This window comes from Apostichopus japonicus, chromosome 8 (genome assembly GCF_037975245.1).
Source record: "Apostichopus japonicus isolate 1M-3 chromosome 8, ASM3797524v1, whole genome shotgun sequence".
In the NCBI taxonomy this organism is placed as follows: Eukaryota; Metazoa; Echinodermata; class Holothuroidea; order Aspidochirotida; family Stichopodidae; genus Apostichopus; species Apostichopus japonicus.
In genome coordinates this window covers 27,754,760-27,774,886 of record NC_092568.1, presented here as the reverse complement: position 1 = coordinate 27,774,886, position 20,127 = coordinate 27,754,760, and the positions used below count along the sequence as shown (strand labels likewise).

General features: G+C 40.2%; 1 protein-coding gene across 5 annotated transcripts; it reads left to right on the top strand.

The window, feature by feature from the left end:
- The first annotated feature begins 5,291 nt into the window (after positions 1–5,291).
- On the top strand, positions 5,292–14,242 carry LOC139971396 (uncharacterized). 5 transcript variants are annotated; one of them, XR_011794368.1, is made up of 5 exons: positions 5,292–5,469; positions 6,032–6,119; positions 6,770–12,808; positions 13,371–13,458; positions 14,109–14,242. XR_011794368.1 is itself a non-coding variant. In XM_071977773.1 (3 exons), exon 3 carries the CDS (start codon positions 6,919–6,921, stop codon positions 12,466–12,468), a length of 5,550 nt encoding a protein of 1,849 aa, XP_071833874.1. In that variant the 5' UTR covers positions 5,292–5,469; positions 6,032–6,119; positions 6,770–6,918; the 3' UTR covers positions 12,469–14,242. The 5 variants fall into 5 exon arrangements, 1 of the variants encoding a protein (XP_071833874.1); XR_011794369.1 differs by having other exon boundaries at positions 6,032–12,808; XR_011794371.1 differs by having other exon boundaries at positions 5,292–6,119.
- Positions 14,243–20,127: the final 5,885 nt, after the last annotated feature.

Here is a 20,127-nt window from a genome sequence, read left to right as displayed (position 1 = left end):
AAAAATGTGGAGGGGCGGAAGTATCATTCCGCCCCCCCCCCCGCTTCGCAAGTCAGAAAACCCCTTTTTCATTTCCAAATGAGAAAAAAAATCTCATTTGGAGCACCAAACTGCATCTAAGGCCTGGTGAAAATACAAAATTAAGTTTACAAAATGGAGTGGGTGTTGAAGTGTGCTATATTGCACCAAATTGCATCTGAGGCTACCTGGAAATGCAAAAAATTCCAGGGGGACACCCCTCCCCTTAGACCCCTCCCCAGGCCGGCCATCAGTCTTTAGCCCCCCCCCCCACTCAAAAGTACCTTCCTACGCCACTGGTTACTGTACTGTAGTTCATCCAACAATAGCGTTGAGCTCCCGTTCCTGCATTATCCGTGTGATAAACGCACGGTAGAGTGTTGGTTGATCATGTTCATTCCTACAAAAAACAAAATCGCTATCAATGTTCATGTTAGTTGTTAAACTTTAATAACAACGTAGAAAGGAAATAACCAACATTTATCTCGAAACGGTACCCCGTATTTAACTTTTATTATAGTTAGGAGTATCAAAACAAACTGGTGTCAAGAAAATAAAAAGAATGACACTACTACGCAGTAAATTGAAAATAACGTTATACAATTAAGCCTGAACGATGTTACGTAAAGTATAGTCAACGAGGTAAATGATTCATTTACCTCTTTGAGCATAGTATACAGAGGGAGCACAGAGCTTCTCCCGTCCACCCGCTCAACGTCCAATCGCTCTTTGTTCAATCGATCCCCGTCCTATCGCTCCCCGTCCTATCGCTTCCCGTCCTATCAATCTCCGACCCGTCCAAATTTTTAGCATTAGGAAGCATCGCAATCGGGTTTCTTGTTAAATTTAAATATAAACATTACATCCTTGATTCAGTCATTTAGATAATTGACAAAATCTGTAACTATAGACATCGGATTGGAAATCAAATTTGCTCTATATAGGCCTACTTTTTCGACATTACATAAGTTTAGCACGTTTTAAATGATTATTGTGCCATGGCTTATTCGTTTGGATTTTACGTCATGAAACAAACATGCTGCTTTCGTCACGCCCAAGGAGCTGGAGAACAGCATAGCAGCCTGTATTGTCACGTGACATTATGATATACAAAAAAAAAAAAAACTTGCTAAGAAAAGCGGTGACTACATAGCACCTGTGCACGGAAACTAAACAACCAAACCAACCAAACTGTTTGTTAAGCTGTTGTACGCTTTTTGGAAGACTTCCTTCACACTGTAAATTTACACGTGAAAAACAAATAAATAAATCAAATCAAACTACTGCGTCAGAAGAAAGACGAGTGTACAGCATGTACACTAAACACCAATAAATTTAGAGATTCATTTCCTCTTTATTGTATATATATATATATATATATATATATATATATATATATATATATATATATATATATATATATTGATTTTTTTTTTTTTTTGGTTATCAAATTTCATCACTAAGCCCAATTTTTAAGCGGGGAACAAAATTTCGCTTTGTTTCGGTTTCAGGCGCGTAGCCAGGAATTTGCCAAGGGAGGGGCGAAACTGTAGGCAAACTATCACAGCCGTAGATACGGCATTGAAAACTATCTAAGCTTAGCGCCACCATTTTTGGAGCGAAGCGTACAAGAAAATTTTGGCTGAAAATGCCTCCCAGATCGCTGTAAATGGCACTTTCCAGGCCTTGTAAATTGCATCTTCAGCATTTTCTCTTTTGAAATTACTAACAATATCGTAAAAACATAAAAAAGAAATTAAATAGGGAACCCATATCGATGTGGATCATATATATGAGTGTACGAACAGATACTTACTGTACACTCATTCACAATAGATGTACAGACATGATAATAATGATGAGTGGCAACTATACGGTCACAGATCAAAGAAACGACCTCGAAGTGTCACTTACCTCATGCAGCATGTGTTGGATGAAGGTTTCGCCACCGCCAAATATGATTTGGATAAATAATGTCACGCATTATTTTCTATTCATAGCCACACAAAATAAACTATGCCACCAAATATTGGTGGGATATTATATACTATATCCCCTACCTAAAATATTGGGGGAGACTTGTCCCCGTCCCTCCCCCCCCCCCCCTCCCTCATGATTGCCGCCCATGTGCGAAACTAACTGTTTCACTGTCGGTTATCGGTATATACATGTTTATGTCTTTGTATACCTTCTTGAAACTGTATGGCTGAGTCATTTCTGTTGGTGGAATTGAACCACCTGCAAAATAAATTCTGCATCACCTGAACAGATTTGTGAAATTGCCAAAACAGTTAGCAAAAGAGAAATCAAAAGCAATTGAACCATGTAAACTGAAGCCGTTTAAATCATTCCCAAGTGTTAACCATTTTGTGAACACAAGTAACTTCAAATGCCAGTGTCCACACTGTAAGAATTTCACTTACAGTAACCACATACCGCACAACTTTCCCTAACACAGAGAACTAGGCTAGTGCAATTATACTACACATGCTATGAAAGTGACCCTTACAGAATTGAACACTCTTGAATTCCTGATATATAGGCCACAACTCTGGTTTTCAGCAGAAAGTTGATATTGGAGTTCACACTTCCAGCTGTAAAGCTGGGTGCTTATCACTCTTGTGTACACAAATTGCATGGCCAGGCAAGACCACTTTTTAATTATGCTGGGATAACTTCAGAGTTGGCTTCTTTGCAGAGTGATTAAATATTATGTTACTGTCATTCCAAAGAAAGATTTATACCTTCTTAGACAGATAAGACTCATAGCCAGGAAATCAGAGACAGTGGATTTGTTGACTCAAATGATTATCATTGGATGCAAGGCTGCATAATTTGTGTCAATTTCTGTAAGGGGCATTTCATGTCATGTCTGCCTAATTTTCTGCAACCCCAGTTTCTTGTGCCCTATTGCATTCCCAGTGTACCATTGCAAGTAACAAACATGTTAGCTAGCAGTGCTTCCTTTTTAAAACATTTTTGTAACAATTAATGATAAACATTATTTAGCCTAGGAAGCTGGCTTATGTAGTATGATTATATTTTGAAGTTGATCAACCAGACAACCACTTACCTAACATCATAATATGCTATTCAATTAGTATTAGGTAAAAACATCGTAAAATTAGAAAAACATTGAAACTCTTGGCAACAAATAGGTTGCTGTATGATGTTGCTCACCGCTCAGGGAGTGACATTTAACGAGAAAATCAAAAGTTGTTCTACCATGTGCTATGACAGTGAACTTGCGAATTTGCTCTTCGGTTTGAGATGAAATTAACATGTAGCATTTCAAGGCGTTTTCATCTCCCGTACGATCTGACTTGCAGGCTGGTTGTTGCTGTGAATGTCATGTCAGTTCATAAGGGGGTAATTAACACTGCAAATACTTTGTGCTCAATCTCTCATTGAATTATTTACCTAATCAGCCAAGAAACAACATTTATATATTGTTTTTTCTAAGTCTGCTTAAGTTTACTTTCTTAAGGCCACATAGCTAATAGGGCTGTAAAGGTTAAACGGTTAACCGATTAACCGACCGAACGGCCGGATAAACGTCCGCCGTACATCGTATAAGTTTAACCGTTTTTAATCAGTAATCCCACAAAGAAAACATTTGTCTGTTGGAAGTCCCCGCATCGTTTTCTTGCCTTCGCGATAAGTTTATACTCAATGCACAACGTATACACTTGACTGTAAAAAAAAAACTCTGAAAATCAGTAGAGAAATAACCAATTGTGTACGAAAAGTAAGTTGGTACACCTTTCAAATTTTACGAAAGATCGAGCAAAAAACTTTTGAAAAATTCACGCGAAACTGGCATATCGTGCTAAATGCAACTAATGTCATGTAAACAAGGTTCTAGTACACCCAATTATGAATAAAACGTAAGAACACATCTGGTATTAAGCGGCGAAAAAGTATTTTCTAGAATTTCCAAAATTACGGAGAAAATAATATCCTACCATAGTTAAGTGTATAGCAAATAGCCTAACCACCTCGTCGGTTACGGATCTCACGGAACTACAAAAACACAACTAATTGTATATTGCGAAGTTAACGTTTTCTACAAGAACATGGAAACAATATTAAGCATTTAGTTAATCATGCCAAGTGGCCTTAAACATGTGATTACAAGGTTTACTTTCATGTATCATGTGGAATAGATTGTCTTGTTCATGCGGAGGAGTCAGTTGCCTGTTTTACTTACCTAGCTGTTACGGGGATCATATTTTACCTACTTTTCTTAAACGTCTAAGATAAAAATTCTCATAACTTATCCGAACCTTTACTGACTGACCTTATTAATTCTAGACCATGAAACGTTCCTTGGCAACATGCCAAAAAATTGTTAACAACAGCTGTTAGACAGGGGATGAGCTCACAGTTGTTTGGCAAGGTAGTACCTTGGAAAATGTAGCCTACCGTAGTTGCAGTATAGTGCAAGCTATTGTTAGGCAGTCTAGGAATGGGGCTTTGCCGAACGTTGTTTCATAAAATCGCATGTTTTTTTAAGTTAAACTTTTTAATGATTGTAAGACAGATAGATCTCTTTTCATTTTATAACAAAATATGGCTACTCTAACTTGTCATTTCAAAATTTTCATCAGTTTCGTAACAATTTAAATGAAAAAAGTTGTCAGTATTTTGCATCCACAACTGCGAATATTTTATCGCCAGACGCGCTAAATTTTCCGGGGCGTTAAGCCCTGGACCCCCACCACATGACCTCACCGGGGGACTACCCCACGCCATTATGCTACGCGTGCTAATTGTGTTTGCTGCGCGAACTCCGGCGGGAAATCGACAGGGTGTTCGCGGGAAATTTAACAATGTTTTCCACACTTCCCCCTATCTACCCCGCCACAATGCACAAATTCAATATATCTGTGACCCATTGTTGTACTTGTAATTGCGTATAGGCCTAGCCCTACTACCGTACACTTGTGTAGTAATCGCTTCCTAACAACCGACTTTCCTAACCTTGGCCTAGCTGGTGGAAGCCTTGTAGTCCAACACTCCATATGATCGCGAACTTCAATACACAATGCCAATATTAAATAGGCCTAGTAATATTAGGCTTATAACTGCCATACAATGCCTGCGCTATTACAGTAGGGGCTACGCAATTAACGAAGAAATATTTGCTTCAAATATCTCTGTAACAGTTACCGATGAACTGAAAGAGAAACAAAAATCTGTTTAAAACTTCATGAAAACGCGCGATTCGTCTTTTTCAATGCAACGATCGTCAAAACTAAGCAAATACAACTGTGCTGTTCGCGATTTTTACATTGTCGTTTGTTTCTACGCCCTCTATTTTCGACAAGGATCGGAGCTTTGTTAGTTACACGTGTTAAGACAACCTGTTTGTTCATGTCGGTATAGTTTCAGAAGTTCAGCTCACATGGCGTAATTTGTTCGATATGATCATTAGTATGATGTTTTCTGGTGAGTTTTGAACCTATTTATATGTTGTTTTTTCCTGCTAATGCAATAGTTTTTTAATTATCCGTGTTTTAAGTTTACTCTTGTGGCCAGTGTTGTTCTGCCGGACAGAGGTGTTGTTTGTGTATAATGTATGCTAGTGTCACTGCGTTAAACTGATTTTCAAGTTTCACGGTGATTTTTTAGAGTAGAATTTTCATATGTGAGGCTACGGTTTGGGTTGAAAAATACATTCTTCGAGATGTATAGATCTTACAGATATTTTTGAGGTACATGTCGTATACATGTGTGACCTGTTTCAGAGTTTATCGCTACTTTTATCACCTTGATTGTGAACCTTGGGTACTTAGTTTTTGTACATACAGAGCACTCGCTAAAGCACCTCCAATCGCCATTTTTGTTCTTGACTTATGAATATTCATGAGCTGGGATCTTCTCATCATTTTGCATGTGGTTTTGTTTTCTTCAAGTCGCTGTGTAGTCCTAGTGTTGGAGACAAGTGTTTTGTACTGCTTGTTTATTGTTCTGCCTCTTGAGGATTGTTTATTGTTGATTCCTTTTTTAGGTGACAGAACGACCGCTGCAAGATGTCTGATGTTTTAAGCTGAGTAGCTTGTGATTCAGGGACATTAAGAGCTAGGGGATAACATTCTGTAAGTGTTTTGCAGTACTGTCATATCTTCTCTTGAAGACATTGTTAAATGTGTTTCTGCCATTTTAGCTTGTGCCCAGCAGTAGTTATCTTATTTTAAATTACAGTTGCTAAGTTGTTAAGAGATGCATACAGTTAAGATGTAACATTGTTTATTTTGTTAAAGTATTGTTGTTTATTCACGTACTGTTGTGTCACGTGCCGGGTGCCCACGATTTATGTATAAGAATATATTATGAAAGCCACAGGGATTTTGCTGCACGCCGTGTTACAAGTTATACATCAATTGTCAGAATTTATATGATCTTGTATCATTAAGTTTTTCTTCTGTCATTGTTTTGTATTATTATTAAACAAGCTTTTTATATACGTTCATTGTGATATTTATATCATTCTGATTGGGTGTGTTGTATTATCTACATAAGCCTTGGTTTTGAGATGTGAGTGGTTGTATGAGATAGCTAGATGTATTCTCATGCGTTAGATTGTATGCAGTGTGATGGGGTGTATGGTTGTTGCCAGTATGTATTCAGGTTTTCCTTGCTACCTTGTGCATCTTAAAGCTTAGATGTGTTTCACTAGTCATCGACTGTGTTTATTTTCAATGTTTTCATGTACACATTAGTTATTAGTCTTTTGTTTATTTTTCAGTTTTACCGTTCATGCACTCGCATGATTTGAAGAGAGATTAAAGAAGCGAAGCAAAGATTTCTAGTTTCCCTTCATTTGGTTATCTGGTTGGTTAGAGGGCGCCCCGCACCCCAAGTCCAATTAACAGTAAAAAGAATACTCGGCTCAAGATGATCGAAGAAATCGCAGACTCAGATGACATAAAGGACTCATCTCACCGTGGGAGCTCACGATCAACAACAAGCTCAGCTGCCGTCCAAGCAAGAGCTAAGGCACAGGCCCTCAAAGCAAAGTTTGAATTTACGAAGAAGGAGGCCAACCTCAGGCAACAAGAAAGGGAGCTCGCAAATGCACTGCTGCTCCTCGGGGCCGAAAAGGATTATGCAATGGCCGAAGCAGAAGCAGAGGTTTTCGAGGCCGCTGCTTCAGAAGGAGGTAGGTCTATTATTAGGCCAAATTTGTCATTGCCAAAGGTGGACCCCCAGCATCGCACAACGCAGTATGTTTCAGAACATTTCCCGGAGAGCCCTAAGGCTGGGGAAAATGATGAGCTTCAGGCTGACCCAGTGTATCATACTTCTCACCATGCTGGTCTTGAAGGTCTTGTGAGAAAACCTGAAAGACTTAAGGAAGAACCCAGAAATGGTATGAGTGTGTCACACTTAAATTCCTTTAGCAACATGTTTTTGAAGAAAGAGCTGGTGAAGAGTGGATTCAGGAAATTCTCAGGTAACCCAGGGGAATACAGATCTTGGAGGGGGAGCTTCAAACAGGCAACCAGAGACCTAGAGCTTAAGCCCATCCAAGAAATTGACTTGATCATCGACAACATCGAAGGAAATGCTAAGGTTCTTGTACAAAAGATTTACGACATACATGTGGACCGGCCAGAATTGGGCCTCAAAAGGATCTGGGCTCACCTAGATGAAAGACACGGTTCAGCTGAAGCAGTTGAGCACGATCTAATGCGAAGACTGGAGGAGTTTCCCAAAATAGCCTCCAGAGATAATGTAAAACTTGAAGAGTATGGTTATCTGCTGTTGGAGGCACAATATGTCAAAGAGAACGAACGATTTCCCGGCCTTCTGGTTTTAGACTCCTCAAGGGGTTTAGGGCCTCTTGTGCAGAGACTTCCCGAGTGGTTAATACTGAAGTGGCGTGACAAGGGGTATCAGTACAAAGAAAGGCATTCTGTTTCTTTCCCACCATTTGAAGTTTTTGTTCAATTTGTACAGGAACAGGCAAGAGTACAGAACGATCCTAGCTTTATGCTTGCTGATGCCAAAGCAGCCAACAATCGTATGCTTCAAAAATCAGCAGTGACAGTGCGAATGACCGGTGTCAAAGACAAAGCTAAAGCTCCAAACTGCCCGATACACAATTCAGCCCATGAGCTCCAGGATTGTCGCAGTTTTCAAGAGAAGTCCCACGAGGAGAAAACATTGTTTGTGAAGGACAACCGGTTATGTTTTAAGTGTTTGCGACCAGACCATTTTTCTCGTAACTGCAAGTCACAAGTTAAGTGTGAAACTTGTAGCAAGGGACATATCACCATAATGCACAGGCCAGTACCCAACCGAGAGTCACCTACTGCTTCTGTTACTCCAAGGTGTACCAAAGTGTGTGGCAGAAGTATGCAAGGAAGATCATGTGCTAAGATCTGTTTGGCTAAAGCCTACCTAGAGGACAAGCCAGAACAAGCTGTACTCACGTATGTTTTGATCGATGATCAGAGTGATGGATCCCTTATAAATGAGAATCTTCTAAATCGCCTTGATGTTACCATGAGAAAGTCCAGATATGCTGTGAAGACAGTCAGTGGCCTGCAAGAAATGGAAGGTAGGAAACTTTCGGGCCTTATAATTGAGAGTGTAGATGGTTCTGTTCGAGCCCCAGCCCCCACCTTGTTCGAGTGCGACAACATTCCAGGGAATATGTCAGAAATTCCCACTCCAGAAGTTGCAGCGGCCTTTGACCATCTGAAACAGATTGCTCCAAGATTACCTCCACTGAATGAAGATGCAGAGATTGCCATTCTCCTTGGCAGAGATGCTCCTCAATTTCACAAGATCCGAGAAGTGATAAATGGCGAGGACAACCAACCATGGGCTCATCGCCTTGATTTAGGATGGGTGGTTGTAGGAGAAGTTTGCCTGAATGGAGCGCATATCAGAGGCGATCACAACCATCTGAAGAGAGATACAATCACCACATACTATACCCAAGTTCTGAGGAATGGCCGCATGTCAGCTAACTTTCAACCATGCAGTAATATGGTAGAAATCAAAGAGTGCCAGCTGGAGGAAAGTGAGATAGGGGAGAATGTATTTATGAGCACCTCATTAGATGAGCAGTTAGGCCCATCCTCTGATGATAAAGAATTCACTGAGATGATAACGAAGGAGATGGTGAAAGATACTGCTGGTAATTGGTGTTCTCCATTGCCTTTTCGAAGCAACCGTAGAAAACTGCCCAACAATAGACACCAAGCAGAAACAAGGATGAAATCTCTGGTAAAGTCTCTGTCAAGGGATGAAAAGAAGAGGGTGCACTATTTTGAGTTCATGGCGAAGATTCTAGATAAAAATCTTGCAGAACCCGTTCCAGTTGAGTGCATTGATTCCCCAGACGAAATGAAGGAGGTTTGGTATCTTCCACACTTTGGCGTATACCACCCTCGGAAACCAGATAAGTTGCGGGTGGTCTTCGACTCCAGCGCCGTGTTCTCAGGTGTTTCTTTGAATGATGTGTTGCTAAGTGGTCCTGATCTGATGAACCAACTACTAGGTGTACTCATCAGGTTTCGAGAAGAACCAGTGGCAATCACTGCAGATATTGAGCAGATATTCTACGCATTCAAGGTGAGGGAAGACCACAGAAGATTTCTACGGTTCCTGTGGTATGAAAACAACCAAACAGATGGGAAAATTGTCACATACCAAATGTCTGTGCACATTTTTGGGAATAAGCCATCTCCAGCTGTGGCCATCAGTGGGCTAAGGAAAACTGGGGAAGAAGGCGAGAAGGTGTTCGGCTCAGATGTGAGGAAGATAGTGGAGTCAAATTTCTACATGGATGATTTGCTGAAGTCTTTACCCACAGTGGAAGAAGCAGTGGATGTACTCAAAAGGACAAGAGATCTGCTGTTAACAGCCAATATTCGTCTCCACAAGATTGCTTCCAACAACACTGATGTTCTTGCTGCATTTGAGCCAGATGAGTTGGCACCTAACTTAACAGAGGCAGACCTCTCATCCAAGCATGAAGGTATGGTACAACGGACTCTAGGCGTTTGTTGGGACTTGGAAACCGACTCTTTCACATTCCAGTTGACAGGATCAAACCCTGATTGTTGTACCAAGAGAATGGTCCTGTCTGAAGTAAATGGCATCTTTGACCCGATAGGCTTGGCAGCTCCTGTGATCATCAAAGGGAAGATGCTGCTCCGTGAAATGACTCATGGTGGAGTGGATTGGGATGAACCTCTTCCAGTGGAACTTCTACATGAATGGAAGATGTGGAGAGATTCTTTAAGTGCTCTAGCAGATGTGTACATACCGCGGCCATTTGCTCCTTGCCCATCCTCCCAGGCAGTTAGAAGAGAATTACATACATTTGGGGATGCCTCCAACAAAGCCATAGGTGCAGCCTGCTACTTGAGAACAATTTGTGATGACAGCGAAGTGCATGTTCGTTTAGTAATGGGCAAAGCGAAGCTTTCACCCAAGGCAGCGACAACCATACCACGCTTGGAACTCTGTGCATCAGTTGTGGCAACGGAAATTGAAAAGTATGTCACTCAGGAACTGCAGGTGAAGATCGATGAATCCAAGTTCTACACTGACAGCAAGGTGGTGTTGGGGTACATTACCAACACAAAGCGTCGTTTCCGCACTTATGTGTGCAATCGTGTCAACCAAATTCTTCGAACTACCAGCTCTAAACAGTGGGTGTACGTCCCATCTGAAAAGAACCCTTCCGACCAAGCTACAAGATCTATTCCGGCAACAGAGTTAAATAACTCCATGTGGCTGGTGGGACCAGACTTCCTCAGACAAAAGCATTTGCAGACAGACAACGATGAACGTGAGGCAGAGGTGGTAGTTCTGGTAGATGACCCTGAGGTATGTTCGGAGAAGATCAACTGCAACAAAGTCAATTTGGCACAACCGACTCTTGGTGTGGAAAGGTTTTCCAGGTTTTCCAGTTGGAAGTCAGTGGTTAGAGCGACAACCAACCTGGTACATATTGTAACTTCATTGAAGGCCAAATCCGACTGCAAGGGTTGGCATATCTGTGAGAAGACAAAAGCTGTCAAAGAGGTTCTCCAAGCTGAGACTACCATTATCAAGAGCTTGCAGAGCGTAGCCTTTTCTGCGGAGATAGCTGAGTTGAGAGTTGGAAAGTTGAGCAAGAGTAACAAGTTGATTACCCTCAATCCTTATCTAGACAGTGAAGGAATAATCAGAGTTGGCGGAAGGTTGCAGCATGCTCAGCTGTCAGAGAAAGCAACTCACCCAACCATACTCCCAAAGGACAATCATGTGACGAAGCTGATAATTGCTCATTTCCATCGACAATGTAGTCACCAGGGCCGACACATCACCTTGGGTACCTTGCGAAATGAAGGCTACTGGGTAATTGGTGGACAGAGACAAATAACGAAAGTTATTCAAGATTGTGTGACTTGCCGAAGGCTAAGGGGAAAGTGCCAGGACCAAATTATGGCTGACCTACCAAAAGAGAGGGTTAGTGAAGCACCGCCATTTACCTTTGTCGGTGTTGATGTATTTGGACCATTTTCCATCAATAGCCGTAGAACCAGGGCTTGTGCTAGTCAACCCAAAAGATGGGCTGCTCTTTTTACATGTATGGTGACCCGTGGTGTCCACATAGAAGTCTTGGAATCAATGGACAGTTCCAGTTTCATCAATGCTCTGAGGAGATTTTTTGCAGTAAGAGGTCCAGCCAGGCAGATCCGTTCAGATTGTGGTACGAACTTTGTTGGAGCTTGCAATGAAATTGGACATCAGCTTGGAGATAAGGAACTTATCAAGAGGTATATGCTGAGTCGCGGTTGTGAGTGGGTTTTCAACCCGCCCCATGCATCCAATATGGGGGGAGCCTGGGAGCGAATGATCGGGATTGCACGTCGCATCCTGGATGGAATATTGAGAGATGTCAAGCCTAGTCAGCTCACACATGAGGTCTTCACAACTCTTATGGCAGAAGTAGCAGCCATAATCAACTCACGCCCATTGTTACCCGATAGTAATGCCCCAGAGTTTCCGTTGAACTTGTCACCGAACATGTTGCTGACAATGAAATCATCTCAAGTCACAGCACCTAAGGGAACATTTAACCAGAAGGACCTGTTGAGGAGTCAGTGGCGACGTGTCCAACACTTGTCCAACATGTTTTGGAATAAGTGGCGCAAAGATTACCTGCCTTTGCTCCAGACCAGAGAGAAGTGGCAAAGGCCCAGAAGAGACATAAAGGTTGGTGATGTCGTCCTTGTCAAGCAAGACGCTCATCGAAATGATTGGCCATTAGGAATAGTCCTCGATGTTGCGACCAGCAGCGATGGCCATGTGAGGAAAGCCAACGTAGAAGTAATAGCCGAGGACCAGAAGCAACTAATCCGGCAGCCAGTCAGAGAAATAGTAAAAAAGACGATGTTGCGGCCAGTCAGAGAGATGGTTCTTCTGATTGCGCGTTAGACCTATACACACCTTCATTTAAGCTTAGTATTTTCTTCTTCTTGTGCCTTTTAGGTTAGGTAGTGTGTACTCGGGTTTCCATTGTACCTTGGTTTTGTCTTTTTAGTTGCAGAAGTAGTTTTGCAGTGTTTATGTGATGATCCCATCATCACAGGGGGGAGTGTGCTGTTCGCGATTTTTACATTGTCGTTTGTTTCTACGCCCTCTATTTTCGACAAGGATCGGAGCTTTGTTAGTTACACGTGTTAAGACAACCTGTTTGTTCATGTCGGTATAGTTTCAGAAGTTCAGCTCACATGGCGTAATTTGTTCGATATGATCATTAGTATGATGTTTTCTGGTGAGTTTTGAACCTATTTATATGTTGTTTTTTCCTGCTAATGCAATAGTTTTTTAATTATCCGTGTTTTAAGTTTACTCTTGTGGCCAGTGTTGTTCTGCCGGACAGAGGTGTTGTTTGTGTATAATGTATGCTAGTGTCACTGCGTTAAACTGATTTTCAAGTTTCACGGTGATTTTTTAGAGTAGAATTTTCATATGTGAGGCTACGGTTTGGGTTGAAAAATACATTCTTCGAGATGTATAGATCTTACAGATATTTTTGAGGTACATGTCGTATACATGTGTGACCTGTTTCAGAGTTTATCGCTACTTTTATCACCTTGATTGTGAACCTTGGGTACTTAGTTTTTGTACATACAGAGCACTCGCTAAAGCACCTCCAATCGCCATTTTTGTTCTTGACTTATGAATATTCATGAGCTGGGATCTTCTCATCATTTTGCATGTGGTTTTGTTTTCTTCAAGTCGCTGTGTAGTCCTAGTGTTGGAGACAAGTGTTTTGTACTGCTTGTTTATTGTTCTGCCTCTTGAGGATTGTTTATTGTTGATTCCTTTTTTAGGTGACAGAACGACCGCTGCAAGATGTCTGATGTTTTAAGCTGAGTAGCTTGTGATTCAGGGACATTAAGAGCTAGGGGATAACATTCTGTAAGTGTTTTGCAGTACTGTCATATCTTCTCTTGAAGACATTGTTAAATGTGTTTCTGCCATTTTAGCTTGTGCCCAGCAGTAGTTATCTTATTTTAAATTACAGTTGCTAAGTTGTTAAGAGATGCATACAGTTAAGATGTAACATTGTTTATTTTGTTAAAGTATTGTTGTTTATTCACGTACTGTTGTGTCACGTGCCGGGTGCCCACGATTTATGTATAAGAATATATTATGAAAGCCACAGGGATTTTGCTGCACGCCGTGTTACAAGTTATACATCAATTGTCAGAATTTATATGATCTTGTATCATTAAGTTTTTCTTCTGTCATTGTTTTGTATTATTATTAAACAAGCTTTTTATATACGTTCATTGTGATATTTATATCATTCTGATTGGGTGTGTTGTATTATCTACATAAGCCTTGGTTTTGAGATGTGAGTGGTTGTATGAGATAGCTAGATGTATTCTCATGCGTTAGATTGTATGCAGTGTGATGGGGTGTATGGTTGTTGCCAGTATGTATTCAGGTTTTCCTTGCTACCTTGTGCATCTTAAAGCTTAGATGTGTTTCACTAGTCATCGACTGTGTTTATTTTCAATGTTTTCATGTACACATTAGTTATTAGTCTTTTGTTTATTTTTCAGTTTTACCGTTCATGCACTCGCATGATTTGAAGAGAGATTAAAGAAGCGAAGCAAAGATTTCTAGTTTCCCTTCATTTGGTTATCTGGTTGGTTAGAGGGCGCCCCGCACCCCAAGTCCAATTAACAACAACCAAATTCTTGACATACGCGTTACGAAAAAACGATACTTGCAGCGCTATTTTGAGAATGTACTTCCGCATCAAAGTGGTGGCGCTCTTTCGGAATTATAATCTGAGCTATATAACTCTGATTTTCGGCTCTTAATTTGAGGCAACAACACGGGTTACGTTTAAACGTTAACCGTTCGGTTAATAGAAACGGTTAACCGGTTAGTGAATTAACCGGAATGACACAGCCCTAATAGCTAATGATGGTAAAACCAAGATATTTACACAAGAAGCAGTTCCTGCTGAATATGCCATTCTAAAACCATTGCCATGGAGTTTTGCATATATTGTAATGTAGTATGTAGTCATATCCCCATCATATTACTTTAAACATTTGCTTCCATGCCTCTTTGTCTTAAGAGTAACTGCTTACTTCCTGTTCATGACATATTCACCCTACACCCACATCATATTCGTAGAAGCCCCCTTTGTCTTAATTCCATGAAATACTCATGCTTAAACACAGATGACAACCTGTTGCATCTCATGTGTATTACAAATAAGGTTAGTCATAGTCATCTCCATGTGCCTTAGTAATTATAAGTAAGACCAAGAGTTTATGTCACAGAGAGGTTATTGCCCCCTCACAGGAAGTTGAAATGACTTAAATACTGTACTGTTGTTTTTTAATATGTAAAAGACTAAGATTCCAGACTTCAGAGACTGTACTTCAGATACACTCCAGCAATAAAGCTCATATTCTATACAATTATATCTATGTCTGGAGTTTCTCTTTATCTGTTGTTCATTTACACTTATTTAATAACGGAGCCCAAACTAATTGAGCCGGAGCACACCCCAACGTAACAATATATACATTCACAAAGCGAAAGAACATATTAAAATTGGGGCCAACATAGTACAGTACAGGTAGGTCTTTTAAAGGAATCTCTAACAAGATGAACAATCAAATAGTTACTCGTTACTTCTTTAGCTTCCAAGGGCAAACTTGTTAATTGAGACAAATGTTATCAATCTGCGCAGTAGTAGCATGGTGGGCTCATAATTGACGCACCTAAAAGGCATTGAAGAGTCCCCCCAGACCGAGTGCAGCCATCTGAAAAAGTTAACTTTATGTTGCTTGCAAGTGACCTTTTGTTTGTGTAGCTACAAAATGCAGACAAAAATGAAACATGATACCTTGTTATTTATTTTTTAGCCGGACCTAAGATGTCCATCGCTGTATCGTTTATACACTGTGCTGTGGGTATTGACCGCAGCTGTACATACTGACTGTACATTTGTGTCCAATTACCGATGGTAGCAAGCTGTGTGTGTATTTTCTAGGATCAATAGTGGTGTCTAACACTTCTGTTACACCTCATTCGAAACTAGGTCAGATTACCGGCATTAGACGTTTCTTTTTGCATGAGTCTTCACACCCTTTAATGATTTGATTAGTAATGTTTATCAACGAAAAGTACAAATCACTCAACTGTATGAGATTTTTATATGTGTAGTTCCTCAAAGTTGAAATGATCTCAAAGTATTTATTTTTTGTGACTACGCATCGTACACTGAAGCAGAATTAGGCCACAAAATGTATTCCGTGTCAAGTTCTTTCATACCCCCTCCTACACTGACGCATTCATCAATAAGCTAACTGTAATGTTGGCCTAAGTATACATTTATTGACTTTTGATGCTGTTTGCTTTGCTTTGAGCCGCTAAGCTCTGACAGGTCAGTCTCAGAGAGTAGTGGTATCATATTAAGGTAATTTTGGTTATTTTTAGGGAGTAACATTTTCAAATACCAAGAAACTTGCAAAACTGGGGGAAGGCTTTTAAAAAAACACAATTTGATCAGCACATATCTGTGATGGATTCAATGGATGGAATATATAACTCTGCTTCGCTGCAAAAAGTTTAGGTTCCCTTCTGTAACGCACTAGTAATCTATTTGGAGGTGCGTCAATTGCGGGGGTGTGTCAATTATGAAACCATCACTATATATCCTAGCAAAGTAATGAGTGCAAAGAAGACTGATTATAACTAGACGAAAACAAAGCATGTTTAAAGACTCTTTGGTTACTTGGTGGTTGGAAATAAATAAACAAAGTCATTCATCTTAAATAATTCTTACCTACCACAGCAACTGCTGGGAAAGTTGGTTGAACCTCTGGAAGTATCAAGATCATGAGCCTACCAGCCTTATGCAATACAACGTTTGATGATTCCAAATACTCCATAAATCGCCATATGGTACTATAAGTTTAAAGATAAGTCACCAAGAAAAAGTCTTTAGTTTTACCACGAAATGGAACTAAACGCTACATTGTTATAGCTGCAGTACACCAGTGTACAGAATGGGATTTCGTGGAACCAGTCCATGTATTATCCGATTAACGAAAACAATTGGCGAATTTTAGCCAAATTTCTCTTCAAAGGCCAAGTCATTCTGTTGTGATAAACTAATGAGTTGCTCCTGACAATTCCTCCTGGAGCTTCGGTGACTTCATTCTTCCATCCCCCCCCCCCCCCCTTAATGTGCGTCACGAAATATGAAAATGAAAGAACTTTTCGACGAACATCCCGCTGCATTAATAACTCTGGTGAATGAATCTGGTGATAAATCTGAATCCTGGGATGAATTCTGGGATTAATCTGAATCCTGGGATGAATCCTGTGATGAATCCTGTGATGAATCCTGGGATAAATCTGAATCCTGGAACGAATCCTATGATGTATCCTGGGATGAATCCTGTGATGAATCTGAATCCTGGGATGAATCCTGTGATGAATCTATTATCTAAATCCTCTGATGAATCCTGGGATGAGTCCTGTGATAAATCTTAATCCTGGGATGAATCCTGTGATGAATCTCAATCCTGGGATGAATCCTGTGATGAATCCTGGGATGAATCCTGTGATGAATCCTGGGATAGCTTCAGGTTGGTAACTTTGCGATCCGCGTTATGGTGGCATACTCTTATTAGAGTCTATATCAATCCGCCCGATTGTTCGCCTTCAGGAAAAGTGCCAAAAAGCAGCGGGGGAACATCTTTTGTGACCTGTTATCAATCATAATCTACTTTTTATGGCTTGCATGTTGAAAAGCATCAATGGAAGTACATGTGGTGAGAAAATTGGGTCAATTGAGGCAATTTTAGACCCCTTTAGGCCTCCCAGGAGCAGCGTAGGAAATTTGTTTACCAATGAGTGAAGAGGTTTGTTTACAAGTGACGAAAAGTTCCGGCTCGGAAAGCAAAAAATCTACATGGTCATGATACGGAAAATTGATAGTGCCATGAAAGGCCAACTTGTCAGCTATGCGGTGATGGGTAGCGTTTAGCTAGTGAAAACTTCTATCTAGACTTAGAGACCACATGACTGGGCGTATACTACCATAGGAACATAGACTTGTATATTTGTATATTTTTTGTATATTTATTTGTTTCATCACAATTTACAGTGTGACGGGAAGTCTCCTATAAAGCCTGTAAGGCTTAACAAAGTAGGAGACTCTCCAAAAAGAAAAAAGAAAGAAAAACTTAAGAATAGAAATGAAAAGTTAATAGTAGTATCTACAATGATGAAATAATCGAATTGACTCTACTAGAAATTAATAATGTTAATAAGCGATCCTAACAATCTTTAAAGGTTTAAAGGTTTAAAGGTCAAAACCTGCTGTCTGTTTAAAGTTCTGTTTAAAGGTCTGTTTAAAGGTCAAAACCTGCTGAAATTAAATGATATTATAAGGCTTCAACTTGCTGTATTTACGTATAAAGCATGGCATGGGCTACTTCCGGGTTCCTTTCATAATTTCTATACAATTAATGTAGAATTATACAATTATAATACCCGAAATAGACAAAATGCTCATTGCAACTTCTATCATACGAAATTAGGTACACGCAGCTTTCGCAACCGTGCAACTAAGTTATGGAACTCATTAAGCAATACCGTTAAATCTAAGGCTACAAAGAATTCATTTAAGAAATGTTTAAAAAAAGAATTGATATCATCATATTAAATTATGTAAATGAGTTATTTACTTCAGCAGTTTCTGTACATTATGTAACAAACATTCAATTTGTATTTATTAATTTTTTTTTTTCTTTAGGGAGTCTTCCACTTTGTTAAGCTTTTAAGCTTTATGGAAGACTTCCCTCCGCTTTGTACTTCTGTGGAAAAACAAATAAATAAATAAATCTTTATAATGATCTTAATCGCAAACACACACAAGAATAAATCCATTAATAGTGAGAAATAATTACAGTTTGGAGATTCCTTTTGAATACAGAGTAAGAAGGCTTATTCTTAACATTATCCTGGAGATTATTCCACGTTTTTACAGCACGAATACGAGGGTTAAAAGAACTTAAAGTACTTCGTTGGGATAAAACATGGGCGTTATTACAATGGCGTGTTTGATGGTTGTGGATTAGTCTATTACTATATATAAAATCTTTAAAAGCCTCGGGTAGCAATCCATTCCATGCTTTATATGCAAATGTTGCAAGCTGGACTCTTATAATATCATTTAGTTTTAATAAATTTAATCTTTTGTATAATGGGCTAGTATGATCACGTGGTGCAGCATGTGATATATGGCGGATAGCTCTCTTCTGGAGGACACATAGGTGATTAAGATTTGTAGAATAGGTTCCTGACCAAATAGTCGTGCAATAAGTTAATTGGGGTAAAATCAGAGTTATATAGAGTGTTCTGAGTATATTTGGAGGTAAATAATGTTTTAATTTGCATAAAATACCAGTATTTCTAGCCACTCTGTTACAGACTGCTGATATGTGATCACGCCACGAAAGTTTATTGTCTATGTGTACACCCAAGAACTTAGTCGTGTTAACCCGATTAATAATTTTATCATTCATGGTAATACTGTGATCCCATCTGAATGAGTGACTAGCATTAAACACCATATAATTAGTTTTTTGTATATTAAGAATATTTGTATATTTTTGTATATTTGTATATTAAATTTGTATATTGTCAAATCGTTTCCTATAAAACGCCTAAAGGGCTGTAATTTTTTTGATAATTCACTATGTCGTCGAATATAATTTGACTGAAACTGAGATATTAGGCCAATTAAGCTCCCCGTGTAGGCACTCGCTGTAAAAGATCGGCAAAAGACGTCATCACCCGGGGTTCGAACCACCGATGCAAAAGAGAGTCTCGATCATCAGCTCGCACAGCGCGCCAAGCCATCGCGCCACTGTATGGACTGAGATATTAGGTGGATTAACTAATACTTACAGCTCCCCGTGTAGGCACTCGCTGTAAAAGATCGGCAAAAGACGTCATCACCCGGGGTTCGAACCACCGATGCAAAAGAGAGTCTCGATCATCAGCTCGCACAGCGCGCCAAGCCATCGCGCCACTGTATGGACTGAGATATTAGGTGGATTAACTAATACTTACAGCTCCCCGTGTAGGCACTCGCTGTAAAAGATCGGCAAAAGACGTCATCACCCGGGGTTCGAACCACCGATGCAAAAGAGAGTCTCGATCATCAGCTCGCACAGCGCGCCAAGCCATCGCGCCACTGTATGGACTGAGATATTAGGTGGATTAACTAATACTTACAGCTCCCCGTGTAGGCACTCGCTGTAAAAGATCGGCAAAAGACGTCATCACCCGGGGTTCGAACCACCGATGCAAAAGAGAGTCTCGATCATCAGCTCGCACAGCGCGCCAAGCCATCGCGCCACTGTATGGACTGAGATATTAGGTGGATTAACTAATACTTACAGCTCCCCGTGTAGGCACTCGCTGTGTAAAAGATCGGCAAAAGACGTCATCACCCGGGGTTCGAACCACCGATGCAAAAGAGAGTCTCGATCATCAGCTCGCACAGTGCGCCAAGCCATCGCGCCACTGTATGGACTG

Excerpts from the sequence above, each read along its gene's own strand:
- LOC139971396 (XM_071977773.1), top strand. The coding sequence starts at position 6,919 with ATGATCGAAGAAATCGCAGACTCAGATGACATAAAGGACTCATCTCAC.